Source organism: Pogona vitticeps, chromosome 14 (genome assembly GCF_051106095.1).
Source record: "Pogona vitticeps strain Pit_001003342236 chromosome 14, PviZW2.1, whole genome shotgun sequence".
NCBI classification, from domain to species: Eukaryota; Metazoa; Chordata; class Lepidosauria; order Squamata; family Agamidae; genus Pogona; species Pogona vitticeps.
Window position 1 is genome coordinate 7877453 of NC_135796.1, and position 26134 is coordinate 7903586.

The 26134-nt window shown below is 42.6% G+C and overlaps 1 protein-coding gene across 5 annotated transcripts in view; it reads right to left on the reverse strand.

The window, feature by feature from the left end:
• The window catches only part of NOS1 (nitric oxide synthase 1), a 203345-nt gene that overhangs the window by 37489 nt on the left and 139722 nt on the right, over positions 1–26134 (reverse strand). For all 5 annotated transcript variants that reach the window (XM_072983603.2, XM_072983605.2, XM_072983607.2 and 2 more), the window contains 4 exons: positions 9589–9705; positions 8762–8936; positions 7314–7452; positions 102–180 (listed from right to left, as the gene is read on the reverse strand). In XM_072983603.2, coding sequence (XP_072839704.2) covers positions 102–180; positions 7314–7452; positions 8762–8936; positions 9589–9705 — 510 coding nt within the window. The remainder of the gene's footprint in view (positions 1–101; positions 181–7313; positions 7453–8761; positions 8937–9588; positions 9706–26134) is intronic.

Consider the following 26134-nt stretch of genomic DNA (forward strand, 5'->3'; position numbering starts at 1 on the left):
GATACTGGCCTGGATGGGTCTGAGCCAGCAACTTTTAAATGGGCAGCTTCTGTAGTCCAAGTTCCCCGGGGTGGCAAAGTACTTAATGGAAAGATTCTTACCTGGATTTGGGGCTTTGCAGATTCTGACGTGTTAAAAGTCGGGCTGCAAAGACTCTCTTTTTGTGAATGCTATACAACCCTGCAGAAAGGGGGGAAAAAACAACAAACGCAGAGTTTTAAGAAATGGAGACACAGGATGTGAGGGGCATATAGCTTCTATACTGAAGGGAAACAGGGAACATCTGCACATTTCTCCCACTTTTGTTCTAGGGTTTACACCTCCTTGCCTTGTTGATGGCCACAGATGTGTACGGCTGGCACATGTACCAAACTTAAGAGTCCAGAAATCTCCAGGGATGGAAATTTACCTTGTAAACAAGTTGCACTCACATCTCCCATAGTTTCTTTCTTTCTTTTAAAATTTATTTATTTATATTTATTTATTTATTGGACTTATATACCGCCCCATACAAGCACTCTCCAGGCAGTTTACAATTTAATTATACAGGCTACACATTGCCCCCCCCCCAGCAAGCTGGGTACTCATTTTACCAACCTCGGAAGGATAGAAGGCTGAGTCAACCTTGAGCCGGCTACCTGGGATTTGAACCCCAGGTCGTGAGCACAGTTTTAGCTGCAGTACAGCATTTTAACCACTGCGCCACGAGGCTCTTTTGTATGTTTCATATATATCAAGGACAACAGACAGTCCATTTACATAGTTTATCTAGCCTTCTTATTTTAACATCTGTACTATTCATATTATTGTACAGTGTCATATTTCTAGAATGTGAACTCTACTCATTTTACATAGTATTTTTTTCCAAAGTTGTTTCTATACCCCTTCTAATTTATAATAGTTAAAATAGCTTTCCCACCTTTTTTTTCAAATTCTCTAACTGACCTTCTGTTTGCTTAATTTGTGAGTTTTTCCATTGTGGCATATTCAAGCATTTTATCTCTCCTATCTTCTTTTGTCGGCCATGTCTCCATTTTCCACTTTGTTGCCATTACCACCATAACTGCCGTTGACATGTAATTGAAAAGTTCTTGTGACGATTTCCCCAAATTATCTCTTGTCATTGCCAAGAGCAAGGTCTCTCGTTTCATTTCAAATTCAAATTTCAGAATCCTTTGCATTTCAGAATGAATGTCATTTCAGAATTTCTTTGTCCTATTGCAAGTCCACCACATGTGTTAGTATGAGCCTTCACCTTCTTGGCACTTCCAACAGAGACCCAAATAGCTTCTGTCCATATTTTTTATATATTTTGGAGTTATATATCATAGATAATATATTTTATACCAGTTTTCTCTTAAGGTTTGACTTGCAGTGAATTTTGTATTTTTTATCCATAGTTCCTTCCATTGTTGGAAGGTTATGGGTTTTCCTAAATTCTGCATCAAATTTAATATACTCATTTAATTGGTTCAATTTCTGTTTCAAATTGAAGTAATAGTTTGTATATTTTCCTAATAATTGCTTGGGTTTTTTTGCAACTAGGGCCGTAGAAACGATCGCTCCTAAATGCCCTCTCCATCGAAGAGCTCGGCCAGAGGCCTGGTATAATCAGGAACTATGAGCTATGAAGTGAAAAAGGAGACGGCTAGAGTGCACTTGGAGAGAAAAACCAATGGATTATAATAAGAAAGCTATCAGGATCGCAACTAACCATTACCTGGCTAAGGTGAAGGCTGCTAGAAGATCACACTTCGCTGACCGGATAAGCGAAGCTTCAAATCAGCAGGCGGAACTTTTCTGTATAGTTCGCGATCTATCTGGAATTGGTCTGGATGATGGGCCTCCCACTAATATCTCACCTGACCAATTTGCAGCATTTTTAAAATCTAAAGTGGAGGCCATCCGCCGGGATCTCTCTCCTTTTTTGAATACAGTGGATCGAGAAGAGATGTACAGCGCTCCACCTTGTCCGGTGAGACTCGAACTCTTTCAGCCCACGATGCCAGATTTGGTGGACAAAGTGCTTGATCGCTGTCGGGCCACCACCTCCTCCCTTGACCCTTGCCCGGCCTGGCTAATCAAAGCAGCCAGGCCTATAACAACCGAATGGGCCACTGCGATAATTAATGTGTCTCTCCTTGAGGGCATGGTTCCTCCTGCCCTCAAGGAGACACTCATTAGGCCCATTCGGAAGAAACCAAATTTGGCGGCGGACGAAATTGGCAATTATTGGCCCGTCGCCAATGTTTCTTTCATGAGCAAAGTGGTTGAGAGGGTGGTGGCTGATCAGCTGCAGGCTCTTTTGGATGAAACCAATGCCCTGGACCCATTTCAGTCAGGCTTCAGGCCGCACCACGGTACGGAAACGGCACTGGTCGCACTGTTGGATGACCTGTTGAGGGAGGCTGACAGGGGCAAAATGTCCTTGTTGGTCCTCCTCAACATTTCAGCGGCCTTTGATACCGTTGACCACGGTATCCTCCTGGGAAGGCTCTCAGAATTGGGAATCGGTGGACAGGCATTTGCCTGGCTCCGATCCTTCTTGGAGGACCGTCCTCAACGAGTCCAGCTTGGAGAGAGTGTTTCAGCCCCGTGGAGCCTCAACTGTGGGGTCCCGCAGGGTTCGATAATCTCTCCAATGCTGTTTAACATCTATATGAGGCTGCTGGGAAGGGTCATCAGGGGGTGTGAGGCTTCGTGCCATCAGTACGCTGATGACACCTAGCTCTACATGTCTTTTTCACCATCCTCAGTGAAATCAGGATGCCGTCCCGTCCCTTGAGCACTGCCTGGAGGCTGTACTGCGGTGGATGCAGGAGAATGGGCTGAGGCTGAATTCAGACAAGACGGAGGTCCTGAGGGTGGGTGGCCCCTCCATCTGCAGGTTGGGAAACTCCCTCTCTTTTGGGAAGGTGACTCTCACCGTGAAGAGTGAGGTTCGCAGCTTGAGAGTACATCTGGACCCGGCGCTCACCATGGAGACCCAGGTGGCGTCAGTGGTCTGCTCCGGCTATTTCCATCTGCGGCGGTTTGCCCAGCTGCATCCCTATCTTGATGTTGGGGCAACCACCACTCTGGTCCATGCACTTGTAATCTTGAGATTAGACCACTGCAATGCACTCTACGTGGGGCTACCTTTGAGGTTGTTGTGGAAACTTCAAATGGTGCAAAATACAGCAGCCAGACTTCTCACTGGGACGAGAAAATACTAGCCGCCTTGCATTGGCTTCCCATTCGTTTCCGCATCCACTTCAAAGTGTTAATGATGACTTATAAAGCCCTAAATGGTTTAGGGCCTCGATACATGGCGAAGCGCCTTTTCCCACCTAGATCTACCCGATTCACTCGTTTTAGCCAGGAAAGACAGCTGAGGGGCCTAACGCCAAGAGAGGCCTGGAAAGAAAGAACAAGAAACCGGGCCTTCTTGGCAGTGGCCCCTCTCGACTATGGAACACCTTGCCGTTGGAAATCACCCTGGCACCCTCGCTGGGTGTTTTTAAGAGTCATTTAAAGACCTGACTCTTCAGGCAGGCCTTCCCTCCAGTCAACACTTGATTTTCTTTTTTCTTTAGTTTTTTTCCATCTTGATCTTCTAATTTGTTGATATAATTATGTCACTGATTTACATATACTGATGGTTTTTATTTGATTGTATTTTATGTTTTATTCTTCTTTGTAAGCCGCCCCGAGTAGACTCTGTCTAGAGGGGTGGGGTATAAATCGAATGAATGAATGAATGAATGAATGAATGAATGAATGAATGAATGAATAAATAAATAAATAAATAAATAAATAAATAAATAAATAATCTTCCTCTATTATCTTGAGTACCCTGTTTATATCTTGAGAGTAACTGAAGATAGCTAACCCATCTTTCTTTTCTTCCTCTTTTATTACTAGCCAAGAATTGACCCCTCCCTGTGAATCTATCAACTCCTGAAAGGTAATAAAGTCATGTATTGTTCTCTAATGCTTATTGTAATATGCATCCATAGGACCTATAAGTCCATCAAGTCCAACCCCATGCTTGATGCAGGAATACAAATCAATGGGTATCTGCCAGGTGATTGTCTAAATTTCTCTTGAATGCCTCCAATGTTGGAGCACTCACTACCTCTTGAGGTATTTAGTTTCACTATCATACCGCTCTAACAGGACATATTTCATGATATTCAATCAAAATCTGGCATCCTGTAACCTGAGCCCATTGTTGCATGTCCTGCACCCTGGGGTGATTGAGAACAGATCCTGCCCCTCCTCTGTATGACAGCCTTTCAAGTATTTGAAAAGTGTTATCACATCAGCCCTCAGCCTTCTTTTCTCAAGGCTACACATGCCCAGTTCTTTCAATCTTTTCTCATAGGGCTTGGTTTCCAGCCCCCTGGTAATCCTTCTTGGTCTCCTCTGAACTTGTTCCAATTTGTCAGCATCCTTCTTGAAGTGTGATGTCCAGAACTGGACATAATACTCAAGGTGAGCCTAACCAATGCTGAACAGAGAGAAACTAGCACCTCGCAGAATTTGGAAAATATACTTCTCTTAATGCAGCCTAAAATAACATTTTGCCTTTTTTGTAGCCACATCACACTGTAGATTAATGTTTAGCTTGTGATCTACGACAATTCCAAGATCCTTCTTGCCTGTAGTATTGCTGAGTCAGGTATCCCTCATCTTGTGACTCTGCATTTGGATTCTTTTTCCAAGGTGCACTTTGCACTTATCCCTGCTGGATTTCATGCTCTTTTCAGCCCAGTGCTCTAGCTTATCAAGATCATTTTGAATTTTGTTTCTATCGTCCAGGGTATTAGCTATTCCACCCAATTTTGTGTCATCTGCAGATTTGACAAACATTCCCTGCACTCCCTCATCCATGTTATTAATCAAAATATTGAAGAGCACTGAACACAGGAGTTAGCCTTGGGGTGCCAGCTTGTAACCTCCTCCCAGCTGGAGAAGGAGTAATGAATCATCACACTCTGAGTCCGATTCTGTAGCCAATTATGTATCCACCTGACACTTGATCTATTCTGCCCACACCTAGTTAGATTGCTAATTAGGATATCGTGGGGCACTTTGTCAAAATGTTTGTTGAAGTCAATATATATTATGTCTACAGCATTCCCTCTGTCTATCAGGGAGGTTACCCAATCAAAAAAAAAAAAATGAGATCAGATTAATCTGGCAGTATTTGTTATTGACAAATCCATGTTGGCTTCTAGTTATTACTGTTTTGTTTTCTAGGTGCTTGCATAGTGACTGCTTTATAATTTTTTTCTGGAATTTTCCCTGGGATTGACATCAGGCTGATTGGCCTGTAGTTACCAGTTTTTTGCCTTTTTTTGAAGAAAGGGACAACATTATTTATTTATTTATTTATTTATTTATTGGACTTATATACCGCCCCATAGCGCTACAAGCACTCTCTGGGCGGTTTACAATTTAATTATGCAGGCTACACATTCCCCTTCCCCCCAGCAAGCTGGGTACTCATTTTACCGACCTCGGAAGGATGGAAGGCTGAGTCAACCTTGAGCCGGCTACCTGGGATTTGAACCCCAGGTCGTGAGCACAGTTTTAGCTGCAGTACAGCGTTTTAACCACTGCGCCACGAGGCTCTAGACCTCCTCCAATCATCACCCATTTCCCATGATTTCAAGAAAAATAATGGACAGCGTTTTTGAGAGCCCTTCAGCCAATTCCTTCAGTACCCTTGCATGCAATTCATCTGGCTCTGTAGATTTGAATTTGTTCAAGATAGTAAGGTATTTCTTGACTATTTGTTTATCAATCTCCAACTGCATTCCTGTCCCTTCCCCTTGCACTTCAAAGGCTATCCCTGATTATATGTTTTTTATAGTGAGATTAATTCTTTTTGTATCCATAACAGATTATGTAGACCTTCACATTGATCTATTCATTCTAACTTCATTAACCTTTGGGTTTTTTTATCCAGTCTACCATCCATATTAAACCTGCTGCTTGATAGTGTAATTTAACATTAACCCTCCTCTTTTCTTATAATCTTGTAAAGCAGCGATTTTTGCTGCATGGATTAACATCGCTAAGTGAGGCACCACTGTATTTGTTTCTGCCAGTCTTTGAATTTTTTTCCTGAATTATAATTGGAATAATTTGAAACAAGAAGTTAATTTTTGCAAAAATATTCATTTTTATTACTGATATTTTTCCCAGCCAGGTGAGTTTTAGCCTAGCCCATCTTCTTAGATCTTTCTGAATTTTTTCCTATGCTCGTTCATAATTATCCTTATACTGTACAGTGTTTTATTATTTCCTGTTAAGTAAATACCTAGATATTTTATTGGTTTATCCATGAGTTCACACTTTGTATTTTTTATGTTATCCTCTTGTTGTTTCATTAGAAATTCTGATATAAATTTGAGGTTTTTTGCCTATTTATTTTAAAGCCTGAGTGGAGTCTAAGCTTTGCTATATTTTCCATTATCCATTGTATTGAGCTTTTTAATTTCAAGCTGCTATCTTTTTACCAAATCAGAATGAGACAACTGGCCAATTTGTTTTCCCTTGTTTTCTCTGTGGTGGTGAGGAGACATACTGGCTCATAATAGGTCTCAGATGTGGGAAACTGGCTCCTGGGTTTCTGTAACTTGTCTAACCCTGGTATAAATGCTTTGCCATGTTGGCTGCAAGAGCCAGGACATGAATTTATAATCCAGCAGAACTAGATGGAGGCAGTCTGAGGAAGGCTACTCAATGTCTATACAGTGGTGCCTCGCACAACGAGTGCACCATAGAACGATGAATCCGCACAACGGGGCTGTTCTAGCGATCGCAAATGCGATTGCACACCGACGGCCCCTATGGCTCAAAATTGCAGAGCGAAGGTCGGTAAGCGGTTCGCTTACTGACCTTCGCTTTGCGACCCGCCGATCAGCTGTTCGGTGGCTACAAAATGGCTGCCGGAAGCCCCAAAATGGCCGCGTGCAGAGTTTTCGCGCCCTCGTTAAGCGAGGGGAGGGCGCGAAAATGGCTGCCGGCCATCGGAGAAACATCGCTGTACGGTGAGTAAAGCCGCTACTGGAACTTAGTTTAATGCGTTCCAATGGCTTTTTTTGATCCGTACAGCGATGTTTTCACACAGCGAGGGTTAATCCGGAACGGATTAACCTCGCTGTGCGAGGCACCACTGTATTTACAAATGTCTCCAGAGTTATATGAGCACTGTAGGTACTAAAATCTTGCTAATAGCTGCGCACTCCCCACAGCTCTTCCCACCAGTTTGGGAAGTAGTGGTAGTGAAGGTGATGGTGATGGAGCACATGTAACGATACCTTGTGTCAGTTCGGGGGCTTCAGCTACGTAGGTCAGGCGGAACTTGCTTCTCTTCCAGCTCCGATCATTGCTGATGAGGGAGTTGTTGGCCATCTCAATGTTGACATCATCACCCACACAGAACACATCGCATGCTGCCTATGGGAGACATCTGGTGTCAAGACAAAGCAAAACAGCTGGGCCCGCACCAGCATCCTCCACCCCATCTCAGTGGTGCATGAATGTGCTTGCAATGGGCACCTATCCATGGAGCAAGCACTGCAGGCAACTGTGTAGAAATAAAGAAATTAGTCCATTTCTAATCAGTGTCCATTCTGTATTTGTTTTGGTCAGTTTGCTCATGAAAATGTAGATGAAGGATATGGCAATCTCTCTCTCTCTTCTTATTTCTCCAAATCCCATGTACATTTCCTTCCTATCCTTGTTTTGAATTGTAGGACATACTTTTCTTCCTGCACTGAAATGCACAGGCATTTCCCCCCGTATTTTCTCTATTGCATGCATTTATCTCTGTTTTATCTCATTTACACCTTTCCCCATTGATGAATGCGTATTTTGAATTGCCTTGTCTTGACTGTCATGGGCATACAAGGGCTGTAATCTTATTTAATACAAGTTAAACATCTACCAGATAAGCTTCAGTGAACTTTTCTTGCTGCTGCATATGACAGTTTAGAATGATAATTTCCCACACACTAGCTGGAATTTTCACTTTCTCTTTTCTGCTTATCTATCTTAGTAACCACTGAAAGCACCAAAGGGATCATATAAAATTAAGATGTTGTTGCTCTGCCTAGAGTTTCCATCACAGAGGTGAGTGTGTAAAGGGATCTGTGAATCAATCACAGAAACAATGCCACATAGTAAAGAGGCCCGCTGTCCATTACGATGCTGGAGAAAAAAGCTTTATTATCTGTATTCATTCATTATCACTAATAAAGTTATAAAGTTTAAAAAGTGATATTGTTTAAAATTCATAATTTTGTCTTATTTATTTTATCACATCTCAATGAGTTTTTAACCTGACTGACAGAGGCACTGAGTGCAAGAGCTCTCAAGGTAAAATATATACACAACGTGTGTACATCATTTCTCTACAGCACTCCATTAATCTGAAAAAAGTATGAATTCTTTTCGCAAGAAGCCTTAGGAAGAAGTAAAATGCTACTTTTCCTGAGCCGGCTGACACGCCTTCCCATCTCTGACCGATTTCTTTTTTTCTTTTTCAATGCACAAAAATGCAGCAGTGCAGTCAGCTGATGGTCAAGGAACTGATAGATGTTTAGCCCAAGAGGAAACTGAGGTATTTTTTTAGCCTTCCAGAACTTGCACACTGAAGCAATGGTTTCTAAGGCTGGCCCTGGGGCTGAGACACACCTCCTCAACCCCAAAAAGCCCCCTTTCACCCAAGAGGCAAAAAAAAAAAAAAATTAATTAAGAAGGCTACCTTGAAGACTTTCTTGGCCCACGTCCTGAAGGACTCCTCCTGTCCACAGAGTTCATCCCCCTCACCCATCCGCAGGATGCGTTCCCCTCCCAATTCTTCCAAGAGTGTGTCCACAGCACGGGCAAAGGCACAGAAGTGAGGGTAGGCCCGTGACCCCAGGCCAAAGACGGAGAATCTGCAAGCAAGCAATCAGGCAGAGAGGTTGCTGGAAGTGGCCGGTGGCCAAGCAGAGCTAGCAAGAGGGCAGAGGAGGTCACTCTCCCCTGTCCAGAGGTCAAATGCAAGGGAAGATTTTTGCCTCTCTGGAGTCAGGGTGGGACAACAGGCTCAGTGGTGTAGCAAAGCCAGGAATCACAGGGTTGCAGCACCAAGAACTGCTGGATAGCTCAGTGGTTTAGGCATCTGGCTGCAGAGCCAGAGTTTGGGAATTCAATTCCCCGCCGTGCTTCCTTGACTTGATGATCCATAAGGTCCCTTCCAGCTCTGCAGTTCTAAGATGAATCCCAACTTTCGATAGCTTCTAACATTTTCAAAAATCATAGGATGGAGACAAAGGAACGGTCCCATAGAAATGACCTTTTCAACTGTAGGCAGCTTGATTCTCAGCCCTGATTCAAACCAGTACAGTATCTCTGGATTCCCCTTGCCTTTAAGAACTGCCATACTGAGCACCTACAGTTCAGAATTTACCCTTGCACCAGTGGATATGCTGCTGTATCCAAAACATTAACGCTCGGGAGCCTGCAGATTTGTCACCTGAACTCTGCTCGACCTTGTTCCACCTGGTTCGCTTCCAATGACGTGCAAGCTCAGCCTTCCCTGCTCACCTGACGTTGGCCAGAGGACCAGCACTCTCAAAGTGATCCCTGGCATCCGGGCCGTCCGTGGAGCATTTCCGAGCATCTGAATAAGAGGAGACGCTGTTGAAACGCACTTTGTAGCTCCTGTAAACAGGATTGAAGCAGAATTAGAATCACTAACACGGAAGAAATGGAAGACAATGTGGGTGTGTGCACGTTTCACCTGCACATAAGGAGTGCAACTGAACTGCCAGGATCTTTGGGTTAATAAAGACAATTGTCTCACGTAAGGAGGCACTAGGTGTTTTATTGGGGGGACCTGAGAGACAACAAGCACACCAGAAATAGGTAGGCACTGAAAAGTCTTCCTGCTAGCAGTACAGCTGCCGCATACTGCCCTTGCTGAGCTGAGAGGCATGGGAGAAGTGTTTGTCGAGCTCCATTCTCTGTCTTAAATAGTTTTAAACAACTCCCAGCATTTTGAATACTTTGCTTCTTGTTACCTTTTTAGCTATTTTGCCTTCTCAGCTTTTTCTCAGCATTTGGCTAGCTTGTTTTTGTTGTTGTTTTCTTTTTTTGGACACCGACCTTCCAGAAAGGGTGGGGGGAGGTGGGGGAGGTGGTGGAGAGGACGCCAAGATAAAATATAGTTTTATGCCTCTTTCTCTCTCTTTCGAACAACAACTACTGCTGTATTTAACCATAAACGGAAGGTTTGTGAAACAGATAAAAGCTTCTGCTAAGAAAGGCGGACAAGAAAGATTCCCTGGTATCAATTCGACCAAGGTAGACCACAAGACCACGACCTACTTCTGCGTAAGGTAGAACCAAGTGGGACAGACAGTGCAACTACCAGATGGATTTGCAGATGGATGACCAGCCACATTCAACAGATGGTCCTCAATGGAACCACATCTATGTGGAGGGAAATGTCCTTAAAGGGGCTGAGCAGATTAATACAAAGAATCTTCCTGCAAGGCCCGAAGAGAGGCAGAATGCCCAGGCACAAACAAAAAGAGGCTCAAACTCACTAATCCTTGATCCAATCATATTGACTGGGCCTCTGAGTGGGAAGCAAAGAGAAATCTAGCCTTTCTTTTAAATACCATACTAGAGACGATGGATCTATTAAACCTTAAGGGGTCATCAGGACCAAATTCACTGTGAACACTTCCTGTTAAAACTGTGAACAAAATGAATTCATGTTTGAAAACGCTTGCAAATATTAGGAATTAGAACAGAAAGATATTTCACGAATACCACAATCCAGAGGATAGGGACATTATCAAAAGGAAGAGGCCCAAAGGGACACTTGAGACGTCCAACAAAGACAAAGCTAGTCTCTAAAACCATTCCAAATTTATTGGATCAATCTACTCCTACTAGCCTGCCATCACCTTTAGAAGCCGAGGATGCTAAAACTCCTACTATCTCACTCTTTACAGGACGAATATCTCCTACAGACATTGACCATGCACTAAATGGAGACACCACGGGAAATAATTGACCAGAGGAGGAGACAGTAGCCAGGCTGTTATCCTCTTTCTGTTCCCTACCAAGAAATGATCAAGATTCGATGATTAATCACATGGGAGGTTTGACGTCAGCTCTGAAATATCTAAAATGGCCAAGTCCTGGAAAAGGGAACACAAAGATCTACCTGCTGACCCCCCCCATCAAGGTGTGCAGTAATTTTGGGAGCGGTTATGCAAAGGGGAGCAGTTTTATCCGTATAAAACTAGAGAGTTTGAATATGGTGGATTTGGGGTGGCTGTCAGCGACAGCCTTGGAGACCATGAACTTAAACCACAAACGCTCTCATTATTATCACGGAATGTTAAGGGATGGGTGGGTAGAATGAATGATTATAGTATGCATAGGTATTTAAGTAAACATGACATTATATTGGTACAAGAGACCTGGTGTACAGAGACTCTAGCACTAGATGGATAAAAAAGTCTTTGATTTAACAGCAGAACTCTCTAAACATGGAAGGCCCGGTGTGTGTGTGTTAAGTATCCTAATTGCTACCTCACTAAATGTTAAAATAGACGAGTTACCCTCTTATTCTCAAATAGCAATGGCGATATTATTATACTAGCAATGAATCACTTGTGTCATAATAATGTATATTTTATTCCAACGAAAACAAACATTCAAATAGAGATTGAGTGGAGAAATCTGGAAAAATACATTCGGCAAACAGTATTTAAAAAACCCAAATGCATGTATTATTCTAGGAGGAGACTTTAATGAAAGAACAGGCATGATGATAACAGCCTGTTTAATAGTATTAAGATATGCCCTTTCAAATTAGATACATGTTTTGTCTGTCCATAGGATGTCCAAAGATGATAAAGTGAATTATACTGGCCATATGCTAACACAGACATCCAGCAAATTGAACCTTTGTATACTAAATGGGTCCTCTCCAAATGATCATCCTGCAGAATTTACATACTGGTCTGGTGAGAGGATGAGTATTGTAGATTACATTATAGACTCTGAGAATATGATACAATACACTGAGTTTTGTGATTAACAGGGGAGTGATTACCTACCTCTTAACATGTTATTTGACTTACCATGTTTTAATCCACGTATAGAGGATCACTATAAAGAGTTGCTAGTTGGGGGGAAAGCTGTGGGAGTAGCTAAATGGAACGACAGGACAGAAAACAGGACTGGGATTTTACAAAAATTCTCAGATGTTGAGAATCCGAGCTATGAGCAGTTAACTCAAGAAATGTATAGGGCCATAAATGAAGTAAATAAGCATCACAATAGAATAAATAAATACTATTCTGCACTCTGGTAAGATAGGGAGTGCAGCGAAGCTCCCCCCCCCCAAAAAAAAACAGCTAGGAGTCAGCTATACTAGACAGAGAAATAATTTAGAGGAGATTCCTCTACTAGCTTTAAAACAACAAAAAGCACAATATAAAGCCCTTCTCCTACGCAAGAAAAAAGAAGCAACCGGAAGGACACAGAGTCAGCTAAGCCAAGCAGTTAAACCTAAGAACACCTCTTTTTTTCTAGCATCTTGTGACTGACTAGCCAAATAGATCTCCCTCAGCACTGAATAATTATATACTACCAGAAATGTATGGCAATTCCAAAACTGAAGAAGTAGAAACTGATGATGTGGGAAATTTGCCACAATGGCCACCTGTTAATCCCACAGAAGTGAAGAACCTTAATGAGCAAAGCACTGGGTATTGATGCAATGATCTCTGAATTAATAAAGAAAAACTCAGATTGCTGACTACCAATAATAACATCCCTATTTACAGCAATTGATAAAACTGGGAGAATTCCTAGGTATTCGGGGTTTGCAATCATTGTCCCTCTATATAAGAAAGGCAATAAAAAGCTACCATCAAACTACAGACCTATTACTTTACTTAATACATTAAATAAATTATATGTAAAACATCTGCAGTGGAAATTAAGAGACTGGCTTGAACAAGAGAGTTGTATGGCAGAGAAACAGGCTGGCTTTAGAGGGAGAGATTCACTTTTTGCCAATGTATGATATTGGAACATTTAATAACAAAATACTCTTCTAAGACCACCATGATCCTATATGCAGCATTTATTGATTTTAAAGCTGTCTTTGATTCAGTATCTAGAAATATCATTTTGGGTAAATGAAGGGACTCAACTATAGATAAACGTCTTTTATTTCTGATTTGAGCTTCATATAAAAATAAAATAATACGAATCAGAATGAACCCACAAGACCATCTTAAAGATCCTATAAAAACAGAGAAAGGGGTAAAACAGGGATGCATATTGCTACTTCTGTTATTTAACTTTTACATAAATGATATGGGAGCACAGTCGAACAATGTGGCTTATTACCCTCCAAAATTAACAATTAAGCATATTTCTATACTATAATATATTGATTATGCCATCTCTCTAGGACACTGATCGGATTAAAAAGAATGATGATGAACATTACTAAATATTATCAAAAAACCCAACTGAAGATAAATTATGATAAAACAAAGTTTATATCTTCTGCAGGAAAGAAATGTTCTGCCTTGCTTGTTGAGTCAATACATCACTGTTGCACTGTCCGTTGCTATTTGTACAACAGCCTTCGACTGTGTGGACCACAACAAACTATGGCAAGTTCTTAAAGAAATGGGAGTGCCTGACCACCTTATCTATCTTCTGAGAAACCTATATGTGGGACAGGAAGCAACAGTTAGAACTGGATATGGAACAACCGATTGGTTCAAAATTGGGAAAGGAGTACGACAAGGCTGTATATTGTCCCCCTGCTTACTCAATTTATATGCAGAATACATCATGTGAAAGGCAGGACTGGAGGAATCCCAAACTGGAATTAAGATTGCTGGAAGAAATATCAACCACCTCCGATATGCAGATGATACCACTCTGATGGCAGAAAGTGAGGAGGAATTAAAGAACCTCTTAGCGAGAGTGAAAGAGGAGAGCACAAAAAATGGTCTGAAGCTCAATATCAAAAAAACTAAGATCATGGCCACTGGTCCCATCACGTCCTGGCAAATAGAAGGGGAAGATATGGAGGCAGTGATAGATTTTACTTTCTTGGGCTCCATGATCACTGCAGATGATGACAGCAGACACGAAATTAAAAGACGCCTGCTTCTTGGGAGGAAAGCGATGACAAACCAAGACAGCATCTTAAAAAGCAGAGACATCACCTTGCCGACAAAGGTCCGCATAGTCAAAGCTATGGTTTTTCCAGTAGTGGTGTATGAAAGTGAGACCAGGACCATAAAGAAGGCTGACCGCCGAAGAATTGATGCTTTTGAATTGTGGTGCTGGAGGAGACTCTTGAGAGTCCCCTGGACTGCAAAGAGTACAAACCTATCCATTCTGAAGGAAATCAACCCTGGGTGCTCACTGGAAGGACAGATCCTGAAGCTGAGGCTCCAATACTTTGGCCACCTCATGAGAAGAGAAGACTCCCTGGAAAAGACTCTGATGTTGGGAAAGTGTGAAGGCAAGAGGAGAAGGGGACGACAGAGGACAAGATGGTTGGACAGTGTCATCGAAGCGACCAACATGAATTTGACCAAACTCTGGGAGGCAGTGGAAGACAGGAGGGCCTGGCATGCTCTGGTCCATGGGGTCACAAAGAGATACAACTTAACAACTAAACAACAACAACAAATTTGTACAACACTGTCAATCAGCAGAGACAAGGAATGCTTTCAATGCCTTATATACTGCCAAAAATCCTAGATAATGTATGTGTCTTTTTCTTTAAGCAGGAGACCAAAAGGCATGGATGGTACTTCCCATACAATGAGCTAGCCTTTCTGTCATGCTGGCATATCTTGTCAAGGGTTTGGTAGGCAGTAACTGGTTGAATGGTATTTCCTTTGTTAGGTTTTGTTGCCACTATGTTAACTGGTTGGCTAAATCTGTAGAAATCATAATCTTGTGATGCATGGGGTTGTTCTCTCTGTTGAAGAGTGTGAGAAAGAAGAACTGCAGAAGTCTCATTCGAAGTTTAGCATATTGAACTACTGCTACAGTGCAGGCCATGAGACCCAACAATCTTTGTATCATGGACTTGGTAGCTGTCATTTTAGCTCCAAGTTCTAAGCTATGACCAAACATTTTCTTTACTTTGATTTGTAGAAGATATGCTCTTGTATTGACTCATTGTGTAAGTGCTCCTGTGTAGAGGAGTTTTGTGATGAGACCAGAAGGGATTTATCTCAATTGATTCAGAGGCCAAAACTGACCAATATACAGAGTAAACAACATTTTTTCTAAGAGTTTCCTTAATGTCTGCCACCAGTAACCAATCACTTATGTAAAGAAATATGCTATTTCCCTATGTACAAAGCTAGGCTGCACACAAAGGTAGACTGGTGCCACATATTTTGTGAAAATTCTCAGGGTACTAGACAGATCAAATGGGGAAAAAAAGGAATCTGAGTATTTTGTTGTCAATTACAAAATGAAATGGAGTTATCTATAATCATGAATTAATTGCTTTATTTCTGCAATGATAAGACTATAGCCAGAGTTGCCATATGAAATGTCTTTGGATTGATGTACTTGTTGACTCCTCTAAAATTTAGGATTGGGTTCAATCCTCCAATAATAGCCATCTTTCTCTTGATTTGGATAAACGGACTGAATTGCATTCTTGATAATTAATGTGGCTACCTCTTCTTCCAGAATTTGAGATGGAGTGATGGTATGGATGCAACTCATTGGAGATATTGTTGTAAACTTGATGGCGTTACCATGGATTATTACAGAGGGGACCCAGGCATGTGCGGTAATTATACACCACGTGTTTATATCCAGTGCTAAAGGTCCATTGCGTGTGTGAAAAAAAGGGGGATGGTGAACAGTTTATGTGTACTGTACTGATCTCAGTGTCTAAAGGCCTGTTTGCATAATTAAGTCAGAGTAATTACAGATCTCTTCAGAGGAAGACAGAGGTGAGGTATCTCCCACATCTGAATCTGGTGAACAAGCAAAAAGAGAGGGTAATTCTGGTGGTATTCCATTTTCCCCATCCGATTCTGAGTCACTGGAACTGACAGGTGAAAAAGTAGGATCACCTGTTGTTCCTTTAAGAGGCGACTGGGCCAGCCCTGTCTGCTGTGGTATTAAAGATGTTGAGCACATTGATCCCAAGAGAGTTGGATCAGGTGGAGGTAAAAAGAAAATATCCCTAGACTCATGTGCATTGGTATGGTAGCTGATAGAATTGAGACTGATGTTGTAGTGACTTCAGTATAGCTCGCTGATGCTGAATAGTCTCCTCAACAGACAAAGACTTTGTATTGTCAGGGCTACTTGATATTAGAAATGGTTCATGCTGGTCTGTTTTTGTCTTAACAGCTGTTCGGTACCTCCCAGTCTCTCCTTCTCCGGCAGGTGGCTACCCAGAGGCAACACCCCAATTTCCTTGCCCTGCCTCCTCTGGGCACTGCCTTCCAGAGGCGGTAAGGCTGGGAAGCACCGAACACTTGTTAAGACAAAAAATCAATTGCTACAAACTGCTGACCTGGTGGTTTGTGACCATCTCTACTTGATATCACAGCTGAATGTGGAGGGTTACTGGGTTTATGCAGAGATTCAATAGGTGAAGGCTGTTGTCTACAGGAATACTTTTTCCAGTATCATGAAGTAGAAAGCTCCTGATCATAACAGTGAGCCTTTCCATGACATCAGAAGGTTGACTGAATTGGAGACTGAGACCAAGACACAGACTGTCATTTACAGTCAAACCTGAATGGCATTAGTGATTACCAGTTTACTGAAACAAAATAATATGGTGGTAAAGAGTAATACCGTGACAGAATGAAATGATGTCATCAATACCAGGAATCTCTAGATGTAGAATGAGCTTATCAGTGCTGGTAGATAAGTGTCTTGGACCTCAATCTTGTTTTTGACCTAGATTGGTAATGGCACTGAGGAAATGTTGATCTCAGTCTCAATTGGGATCAATGTTGTTGTACAAGCGATGCTTGAACTGCATGAAGATACTGAGTATCAGACAATTCAGAGTCTGATCTCAACACAGAAATTCTTGGAGACTAGGGTTTGTCTATTTGCCCCTGAGGTGTCAGACAGTCTGAGTTCCATCTCAATGTGAGAGATGACACTGTAATCTGAGGTTATATAGCAGTCTCGCCTTCAAGGGGTATCTGACATGCACCTCGTGAAGATATACTCCTTTCAGAGTCAGACCCAGCACAGAGAACTTCATCTGTACGCCCTTTAGCCTGATCAGAGGCACAGTGAATCTTTATAGATAGCATCAGTGGTTTTGCCTGGGTCTTATTTTTCTTTTTGAGCCTGTTTGATTTATCCGAAGTTGGTTTTGAAATATGTTCCCTCTTTTTTTTTTGCTGTACTGGACCGTATCAATGTTGAAGATGATGAAAGCTTAGGAGGAACAATGTCTCTTATTTTCAAAGTTGGAAAAGAGTGTTTCAAGACTGAAGGTGTACTTGCTGAGTTGGATAGAAAACTGGCCGCAATAGTGACAGGCTGAAATTGCCCTGAAGGAGCAATTTGAAATGAAATCACAGTGGAGTTCATAGTTTTTACTGTCAAAATCGAAACCCTTTGCGATTGAGAGTCAGGAGAAATAGAGTATGCTGCTTTTAGTGACTTCTCCCACAAATACAATTTGAAGTGACATTCCCAAACATGGAAAGCAGTTACAGCCAGTTTGTAATCCTTGCATTCAGATGTATTCTTGGCCTAATTAGGCTATAAAGCCCTCATTGTTCATTTTCATTCTTGAGTCTGTATTATTGGTAGGAATTCTTTTGTATTTCAACATTTGTATATTTTTTTGCATTCAAGTGCAACATGAGTTCACTTTTTAAGCATTTTGTGTCTACAGCTTTGTTTATAGCTGTAAGGATGATTTTTGCAAGGTAAAGCATAATGCCTGTGACTTCTCAAAAGTTACATGTGTGTAATACTTTTGGATTTTATGTTTTTCACATAGAACCTAGAGATGATGTAAATAAATAGAACTTGTATAAATAACAATTTATGGAATTGCCTGGTGTTATTGCAATAATAGTACTGTAATGAACTCACAGCTGGACAACAGAAACAACATGGAGAAGCATGGTTGACAGAACCACTATTTTCCTAGACTTGCACTACTGCTCGAAGAATTAGGGGAAATGTAGTGAATTGATACAAAACCCCAGACCAATGGCACAGGAACGCAACACCTAGAAACCAATATTGTATCTCTTATCTTCAAACAGCATCATCAAAATTTGTAATTCTCCTGCAAAGGAAAGAGATCTACTTGCGGATTGCCCCATTATGAGATCAGCAAGAGAGAAACACTGAATGATTGTAAAACTATTTATTTAAATTTTTACCCTGGCCATCTAATGGCCAGGCCACTATTCTGGGCTGTTTACAATATATCAAGGTGAACACAGAATAAAATGTCCATAATAAACAGATAAGACAAAGAAAAGCAAATCTATGCTAACAATATATAAAAATAGTTGATGGAAGAGATACAAGATGGAGGGAGATCAGTCTCAATTGTTCCAAAAATAATGGGATGCCAATGATCAAAAACAAAATGAATCTGAGGTAAGGCTCTGGAAGGCCTGTGTAAACAGCCAGGTCTCCGTTTGTTTTCTGAAGCCAAAGAGGGAAGGGGCCTCCTGCCACGCTTCTGTCCAGAGAGGGAATCCGACAAGGAGCGGGCACCACAGAGAAGGCCCAGCTCGGAGCTGTTGATTTCCTGGCCTCCCTTGGTTTGACCACTCGTGGACTGTGAGGTGCAGGTGGAGTGAGAGGACATTTTGAGGGAGAGGCACTCAGACAAGTAGCAAGAGTCTAAACCGTTTAGGGCTTTGAATGTCAACAACAGCACCTTGAACGTGGCCTGGAAGCAGACCAGCAGCCAGTGGGCCAGGACAGGACAGGCGAGAGGTGATCCTATTCTGACATTCCTGACACCAGCCTGGCTGCGGCATTTTGCACTGGCTGCAGCTCCTCAAACAGCCTTCAAGGGCAAACCCACGTAGAGAGCATTCACATAGTCTATCCTCGAGATTATTAGCACATTAGCCAGGGGTTGTTAGACTACACGAGGATTTGTCCCGTTGTTCGATCCACCCTGTGGACGGGGCCGGTTCACTCCCTCTTCCCTGCACCCACACAGGACGTCAGTGCCAGTGTGAACTAGCCAGTCCCCAGAGTATTTCTGCCTGCACTTTTTTGGCCCCCTGGCAAAGGCGACTCTTCTTTAGGTGTGAGCAGGGGCGCGCCATTTCCAGCAGGTGTGATTCCTGGGATTGAACTGAAGCAGGCGTGGCTTCCTGCATTGGATTTCCCGATATCATTAAGTGCATTAAGTAGACAGCTTAGCCACTTAACTGTATTAGAAAATAATAATTAAAAAAAACTTTCTGTTTCTTTGTGGAGGAGGAGAAAGAGGATGAAATTTTTAAAAAGTATTTTAGGGCAGAGCTGATGCAATTGTACATTTCAAGAAAAAAAATGAAATGAATAGACTACCCTCACTCTTGTCCTGCAACGTGTATTGTTCTATAAGAGTAAGAGCTACTACCATAATATCATGGTGAGGTAGAGATGCTTCCAAGAATGTACACCACACTGCTTGCTCACATAATTAATGGCAATGCTGTTTTCTGTAATTTCTTGGAGAAAACATTTTAAGGCTTCCACGCAACTGATGTGAATGTGACACCCCTCTGCAGGCCAGACAGTGACCAAAGACAGTCAGAAATGCATCAAAAGCCTGACATCTAGTGGTAGATGAGTGTAACTGCTGAGCTTAAGAACAACAACAGCAGAGAAAGCAGAGCGGAGAAAACTGAAAGTATTTTGACCTTGTTGTTTGCTGTTAATTTGCTTGAAATATGCAGCCTCTCACTCATGTTCTCATCTTCTCCTGAAGTGGTAATTGCTATGTCAAACTGTGACAGGGTATGGACAATAGATTTTATTGAGGCAAGTCTTTGTAACTGACCTCACTGCAAAAGAAATTCTGAACGTGTGTGTGTGTGTGTGCGTGTGTGTGTGTGTGTGTGTGCGTGTGTGTGCGTGTGTGTGTGTGTGTGTGTGTGCGCGCGCGCGCGTGCGCGCGTGCGCGCGTGCGCGCATGTTGTATTTTTCTCTCACTGGTCTTTTTAAAATTGTGTTTTACTTTCTTTATGCTCTTCTTCATTTTATGATTTACTTCTATTAAACCATAATCTCAAAATGAATATGAGCTAAAAGTGTGATGTGACTGCAAAAAAGGCTAATGCTATTTTAGGCTGCATTAACAGAATTATAGTCTCCAAATCACAAGTGCTAGTCCCCCCCTCCCCATTTTGGCACCGGTTAGAACTCATCTTGAGTATTGTGTCCTGTCCTAGACACTGCACTTTCAGAATAATGTTGACAAACTGGATCAAGTTCAAAGGGGGGCAAGAAGGATCAGGGGACTGGGAACCAAGCCCTATGAGGAAAAACTGAAAGAACTGGGGAAGTTTTGCCTTGAGAAAATAAGACTGAGGGAAAATATGATGACACTTCAAATACTTGAAATATAATTGATACAAAGGGTCAGGATCTGTTCTCGATCATTCCAGAGTGAAGGACGCATAATAATGGGCTCAACCCACAGGAAGCCAAATTTAGGCCAAATAGCAGGAAAAAAAATAACAACTGTTAGAGCAGTATGACAATGGAGTTGGTGAGCACTCCAAAGTTAGAGGCAACCACTTGTCGGATCTGCTTTGATTTGGATTCCTGCACTGAGCAGGGGGTTGGGTTTGGTGGTCTTATCAGCCCCTCCCAACTCCATTATTTTATGATTTTATGGCTAGCATGGAAGAACGGCTGAATAAAAACATACTGGCTAAATAAAAATCTTGCTGGCTGCTGCTGACAATCAATGTGCTGGGACAGATGGATCCAAGATCCCCTGATCAAATGCCAGAGACATTGGCCTGTTGCTTTTTTATGATCTAAAGGGAACCAAAGGTAAAACTGGGCCTTCATGTAGTCTCTTCGTAAACTGATAATATGCACTGCAGTAAGCATAATTGAAAGCAGATGTATCAAGGGCAGTATAGAGAAAAGGCCTATTTAATGCAATATTTTGTTCTCATCATAGCTATGCGCAAATACGCTTTGAAAGGAAACAATGTAGAGTGATTCTTAGAAAAAAATGTGTTTCACGTTTTGTTTCAGTATTTATTGTCATTGGGCTGGACCTCCCAAATGCTACATTATTGTAGTGTTACTCTACATGCATTTGGGGTAGTATCCTGCTATATGAACAGACTGCAAAATGGTGATCATGTAAGCATTCCTATCGCTCTGGCACACTCCTCTTTGCATGCTTGTTTGCACACTGCTTGCATGACTGGTTGAGCAACTGGCTACATGACCAGTCATATAACAGGTGTGTGCCAAAATAAGAAAATATGCAATTGCCTTTACACTCAGAGTAGGATGTTAGCCTTGGTTTCAGCTGCAAATGCTTATAGAACAGCTTTTTCCCATAAGCCTGGTAGCAGGTGTACGGGAAGCCACTGATGTGTCAGTACTAGGGGGGGGGAAGCATGACAGCTGCCACCTGACAGATGAGATAATTAATTGTACAACAGATGACAATAGTTGAAATTCTCACAGGTGATTTTTTTTTGGCACAGCACTAACTCACAAAATTATCAGCCAACTACCTGTAAATAACCGCACCTTCCGTCTCTTGTTCCCCAGCAACTCGTACACAAATGCCTTCTAATGCAGGAGGTGATATGCACCTATTCTGATTGTAATCTGCTCTAATATATCTAATCCTCTTTTACTGATGGCTCCAATCAAAACATCCCATGACAATTAAGTCACACTACAATTTGGTGCTGTAGAATAAAAACTTCATCTTTCCTGAAAATCTTATCCTTAAACTTCATAACCAAGTGGATAACGACAGGTTACCCACCTGTAATTGTAGTTCTTCGAGTGGACCTCTGTGATTCACACTCTGATCCGCGCCTGCGTGGAGCCTCATTGAAAAGTTCTAGAGCTTCTGCGGTAGTAAAAAACACATTAGAATAAGGCCCATCCACCCACGTATAAGTACCTTGGCGCCAAGGCTCCCCTTTCAGTTCTGTCAACCACCGCTACTTTAAGCACAATGGTGTCACAGTGGGGAGGTCTGGCGGGATGTGTGAATCACAGAGGTAGTCCTCGAAGAACTACGATTACAGGTGGGTAACCTGTCGTTCTTCTTTGTGGCCTCTGTGAATAACACCCTGGGTGACTAAAAAGCCGTTTTACATGGAGGCAGGGTGTCACACCAAGGTAGAGACTAGAACAGCATGTCCAAAGGCCGCATCAGACTTTTGCTGGGGGTAAAGTCTATAATGCTGGGTGGAAGTGGACGGCTGTGCCCAGGTGGCAGAGGCACAGACGTCTGGAAGAGGTACGCCACGTAGGAATGCCGTAGAGGTCGGCACTGCTCTGGTGGAGTGAGGACGAATCACCTTCGGAACTGGTCTGCGTGTCAGCTGATACGCGAGATGAATGGTTGAACCTACCCATCTAGATATAGTTTGAGATGTCACCCGGCAACCTTTGGTAGGTGGTTGGTGACTTATGAAAAGTCGAGGTGAACGCCTGAAAGGTTGGGTGCGTTGGACATAAAAGGCAAGGGTTCACCTAATATCTAAAGTATGGAGGATTCTTTCTTGAGTTGTGGACAGTGATGGGAAGAAGGAAGGAAAGATAAACGGCTGAGAGATATGGAATTGAGATATGACTTTGGGGAGGAAAGAAATATCCATGGATAGTTTGACTCTGTCAAGAAAAAAACTGTGAATAAGGATAGTCATGACATAAGGCCACTAAATCACTAGCTCATCGAACTGAGGTGATGGCGGCGAGGAAAACTGTTTTAAAGCCGTAACGCCGTTGAAGCTAAAGGTTTGAAAGGGACTTTAGTAAGTTGTTGCAGTACTAGTGTTAGTGATCATTGCAGGGAAGGTGGGCGGGTATCTGGGTAGATATGAGACAGACTGTCAAGGATAAATTATAGGCCTGACCAGAATAAAGTGCTGTAATGAGCAACCATAACTGTCAGGTGTGTTGAGAATGAGTCAGGGTGACTCAGCAAGGATGATATAACCCAGGCTGATGCAACCTAGAGCTGATGTAATCTGTATTGTGATTGGTTGTATGAATGTATATATGTAGACCTGTACAGTCAGTGTATTATCTTCACCTGGTTGGACATCACATATGCCTGCCATGCTGCTGCAGACTGTTGTAAATACACTGTGCTAAACAAAATGCTGCCGGATTGCGTGTGTTTTATTACTGGACTGCCTGAGCCGCCTTACACTCTGCTAATTCCATGATTTCCATGAGGAAAACCCGACACAGACCTTTAAGAAAACGTTTCAATGTTGGATGCTTGAAGAAATCAGCTGCCAGAGAGTTAGGGGGGCTAATAAGAAACTATGGTGGAGAGGTAAACTTTCAAGGAAGAGAGGGAAAGGCCGCTAGACTTGAGATGAAGCAAAAAACATAGAACAGTAGCAAGTGATGGGTTGATAGAAGGCAATGCAGAAGCTTCAGTGAAAGATTCAACCAAGGTTGACATATTGTCCCAAAGGAAATATTGATATGCACCCATGGCTCCCTGGTAATTAGCGACGCACACGGTGAACACTGCTGATGAATAAAGCCATCTTCTCCATTGAGTCAATCCTTCTACTGTCTTTATTTGGTGGTGTGAGGGTTTGTCGATGTCAAGATCTGGACTGTGAGGCTTCGACAAAAATAGAGTTTGGAGCTGGTTGTTTTTGAAGAAATAGAGTTCCAGGGTCATGGACTCTGTAGAGGTTATCGATTCGTTTAGACATGGTATGGGAAGAAGCTGGTTTTGTCCAGGATCATTGAGCGGTGCTGAGTAGAGATGGAAGCATCGAGATGTGTACTGGAGTAGTTGTATTTTTACAGATTGGGTTGTATAGATGATCGGCCAGTTCTGTTGAAGGACAGTGGATTTGGAGATTGAGAGACTTAGCCTTATGGATCATAAATTGGGCCTAAGTTTGGAAGTCTTCCGCCGGTGATGGTGGGTTGGCATTAACAAGGTCAGATTCCAATGAGGTAAGTAATACTGACGGTGTCTGAGGTCTGGATCCATGATTGGAATAATCAGGATCGCGTTGGGAGTCGACGGATTGTCGATCGACATCAGTGTCGATAGTCTGAATGTCGTAGTACTGATGTTTGTGGCTCGATGTTGATGGAGGCGGCATGTCCATGGGCATTTATCGGTGTCAAGGATTTTCGATACTGAGAGATGTCATGCGAGTGTCCATGGACATCGTTTGATATGGTTGAACATTGGTGTCGAACTCAGGGTCATACTGATGTCAAGTTCAATGGCTTGGTTCTACCAGGTGATGGAAATTATGCGTCGACAGAGGGACAGAACGAGTGTCCATGGACCAGAATGGATATCAAAGATCATCGATATCAGAGCTTGTGTCTCGCTGATGTTGAAACAGAGGTCGTTGATGAGCTGGTACAGCAGTGGAGTATATAGAGGCTGGAGATGCCGAGCAAGAGGAATGATTTTCCTCATCTGGATTAGCGGCAAAATATCGGGAGGCTGGAGCTGTAAAAGCCTCGCATGTAGAAGAAAATTGCTCAACCGTCCTGGGTCTTTTAGGTGACAGGTAGGGAGCAGGTTGGAGTTGATGTGGGTCATGGTGATATGGCCGTTTCGACACCAATGGCTGTTGAGATCGAGGCCCGCCATGAGAAGGTATGGCCGAGCTGGATAGAGCAACTGGCTGATTGGCGGTTGCGGTTTGTCTGATTGAGCACTGGTCCAGGCAAATGGCAACCTGGTGAGAGTGCTGAACGCGGCGGGTCTGAGCCAAGCGTGATGAAATAGACGACTCCAGGGACTGTTGGGGCCCATGTCTCTGAGGAGGTTGTAGTGGACGATCAGATGTTACTGAATAAGATATGGTATCTAGTTGTTGTTTGGAGTTGACCCTGTCAGGTGAAGCAACTACGGAAAGGTTGCATGAAAGAACAGAGTGTTGGGGACTGAGAGGAGAAGATGTTAATCGATCAACTCTGTAATCCCATTCCGGTGATTGGGAGCAGGGCTGATGAGAGGGGCTTCCATCATCATCAGAAGGCGAACCAATAGAGATTGATTCGGCAATTTGTTGAGGCTATTGAGAAATGACTACAGTTTTAGATTTATGCTGTTTAGGTCTTTTAGATGGAGAAGGCTCCGGAACTGGTGGACATTTGATGTTTAGTGGAAGGCTTCAATATCAAGGATTTTGGTATTGAGCACTTCGATTTATGGGTTTTTGAAGTTTTAGAATTAGATGAATTGGACAGAGTGTTGGAGTGGGATGGCATGGTCGATGGACTGTTTTTGAGGCTTCAGAAAGAGCCTTCTCCATTGCTTTAGTTTGAGAGGTGGCCTTACAAGGCGGTTGGGCCATTTTGGTTGGTTGAAGGGATTGTTCCCAAAGACAGAGGTGTAATCTGGATAAACGAGAATGGAGGACTCCACGCTTGAAGTTCTTACAATGCGGGCAGGAGGACATCTGTTGTGCCTCTCCCAAGCATGGCTGCCAGAGAGTGGTATTTTGTTATCAGAGACCACGCAGTGCTTAAACGGGTCCAAAGGAGCCATGAATAGGAGAAAATAATTTGAGGATGATTGGGTGTGTGTGTGTGCTGTGGCCAGAGGCCGAGTGAAGTAGAAAAGAAAAGAAAAATCTCTGATAATAATGAATTTGATATAAAAGTTTAAATGAAAAAGATTGATAGCAGGAAGGAATCAAGAATAAACTCTCTTTCTCTTTTACTCAAAGAAACAGAACTATGAGGCTCTCAATGTGGCGGCTGAAAGAAACTGAAAGGGGAGCCTTGGCGCCAAGGTACTTATAATGTGTTTTTTGCTACCGCAGAAGCTCTAAAACTTTCCGATGAGGCTCTGCGCAGGTGCGGATCACCCAGAGTGTGATTCACAGATGCCACAAAGAAG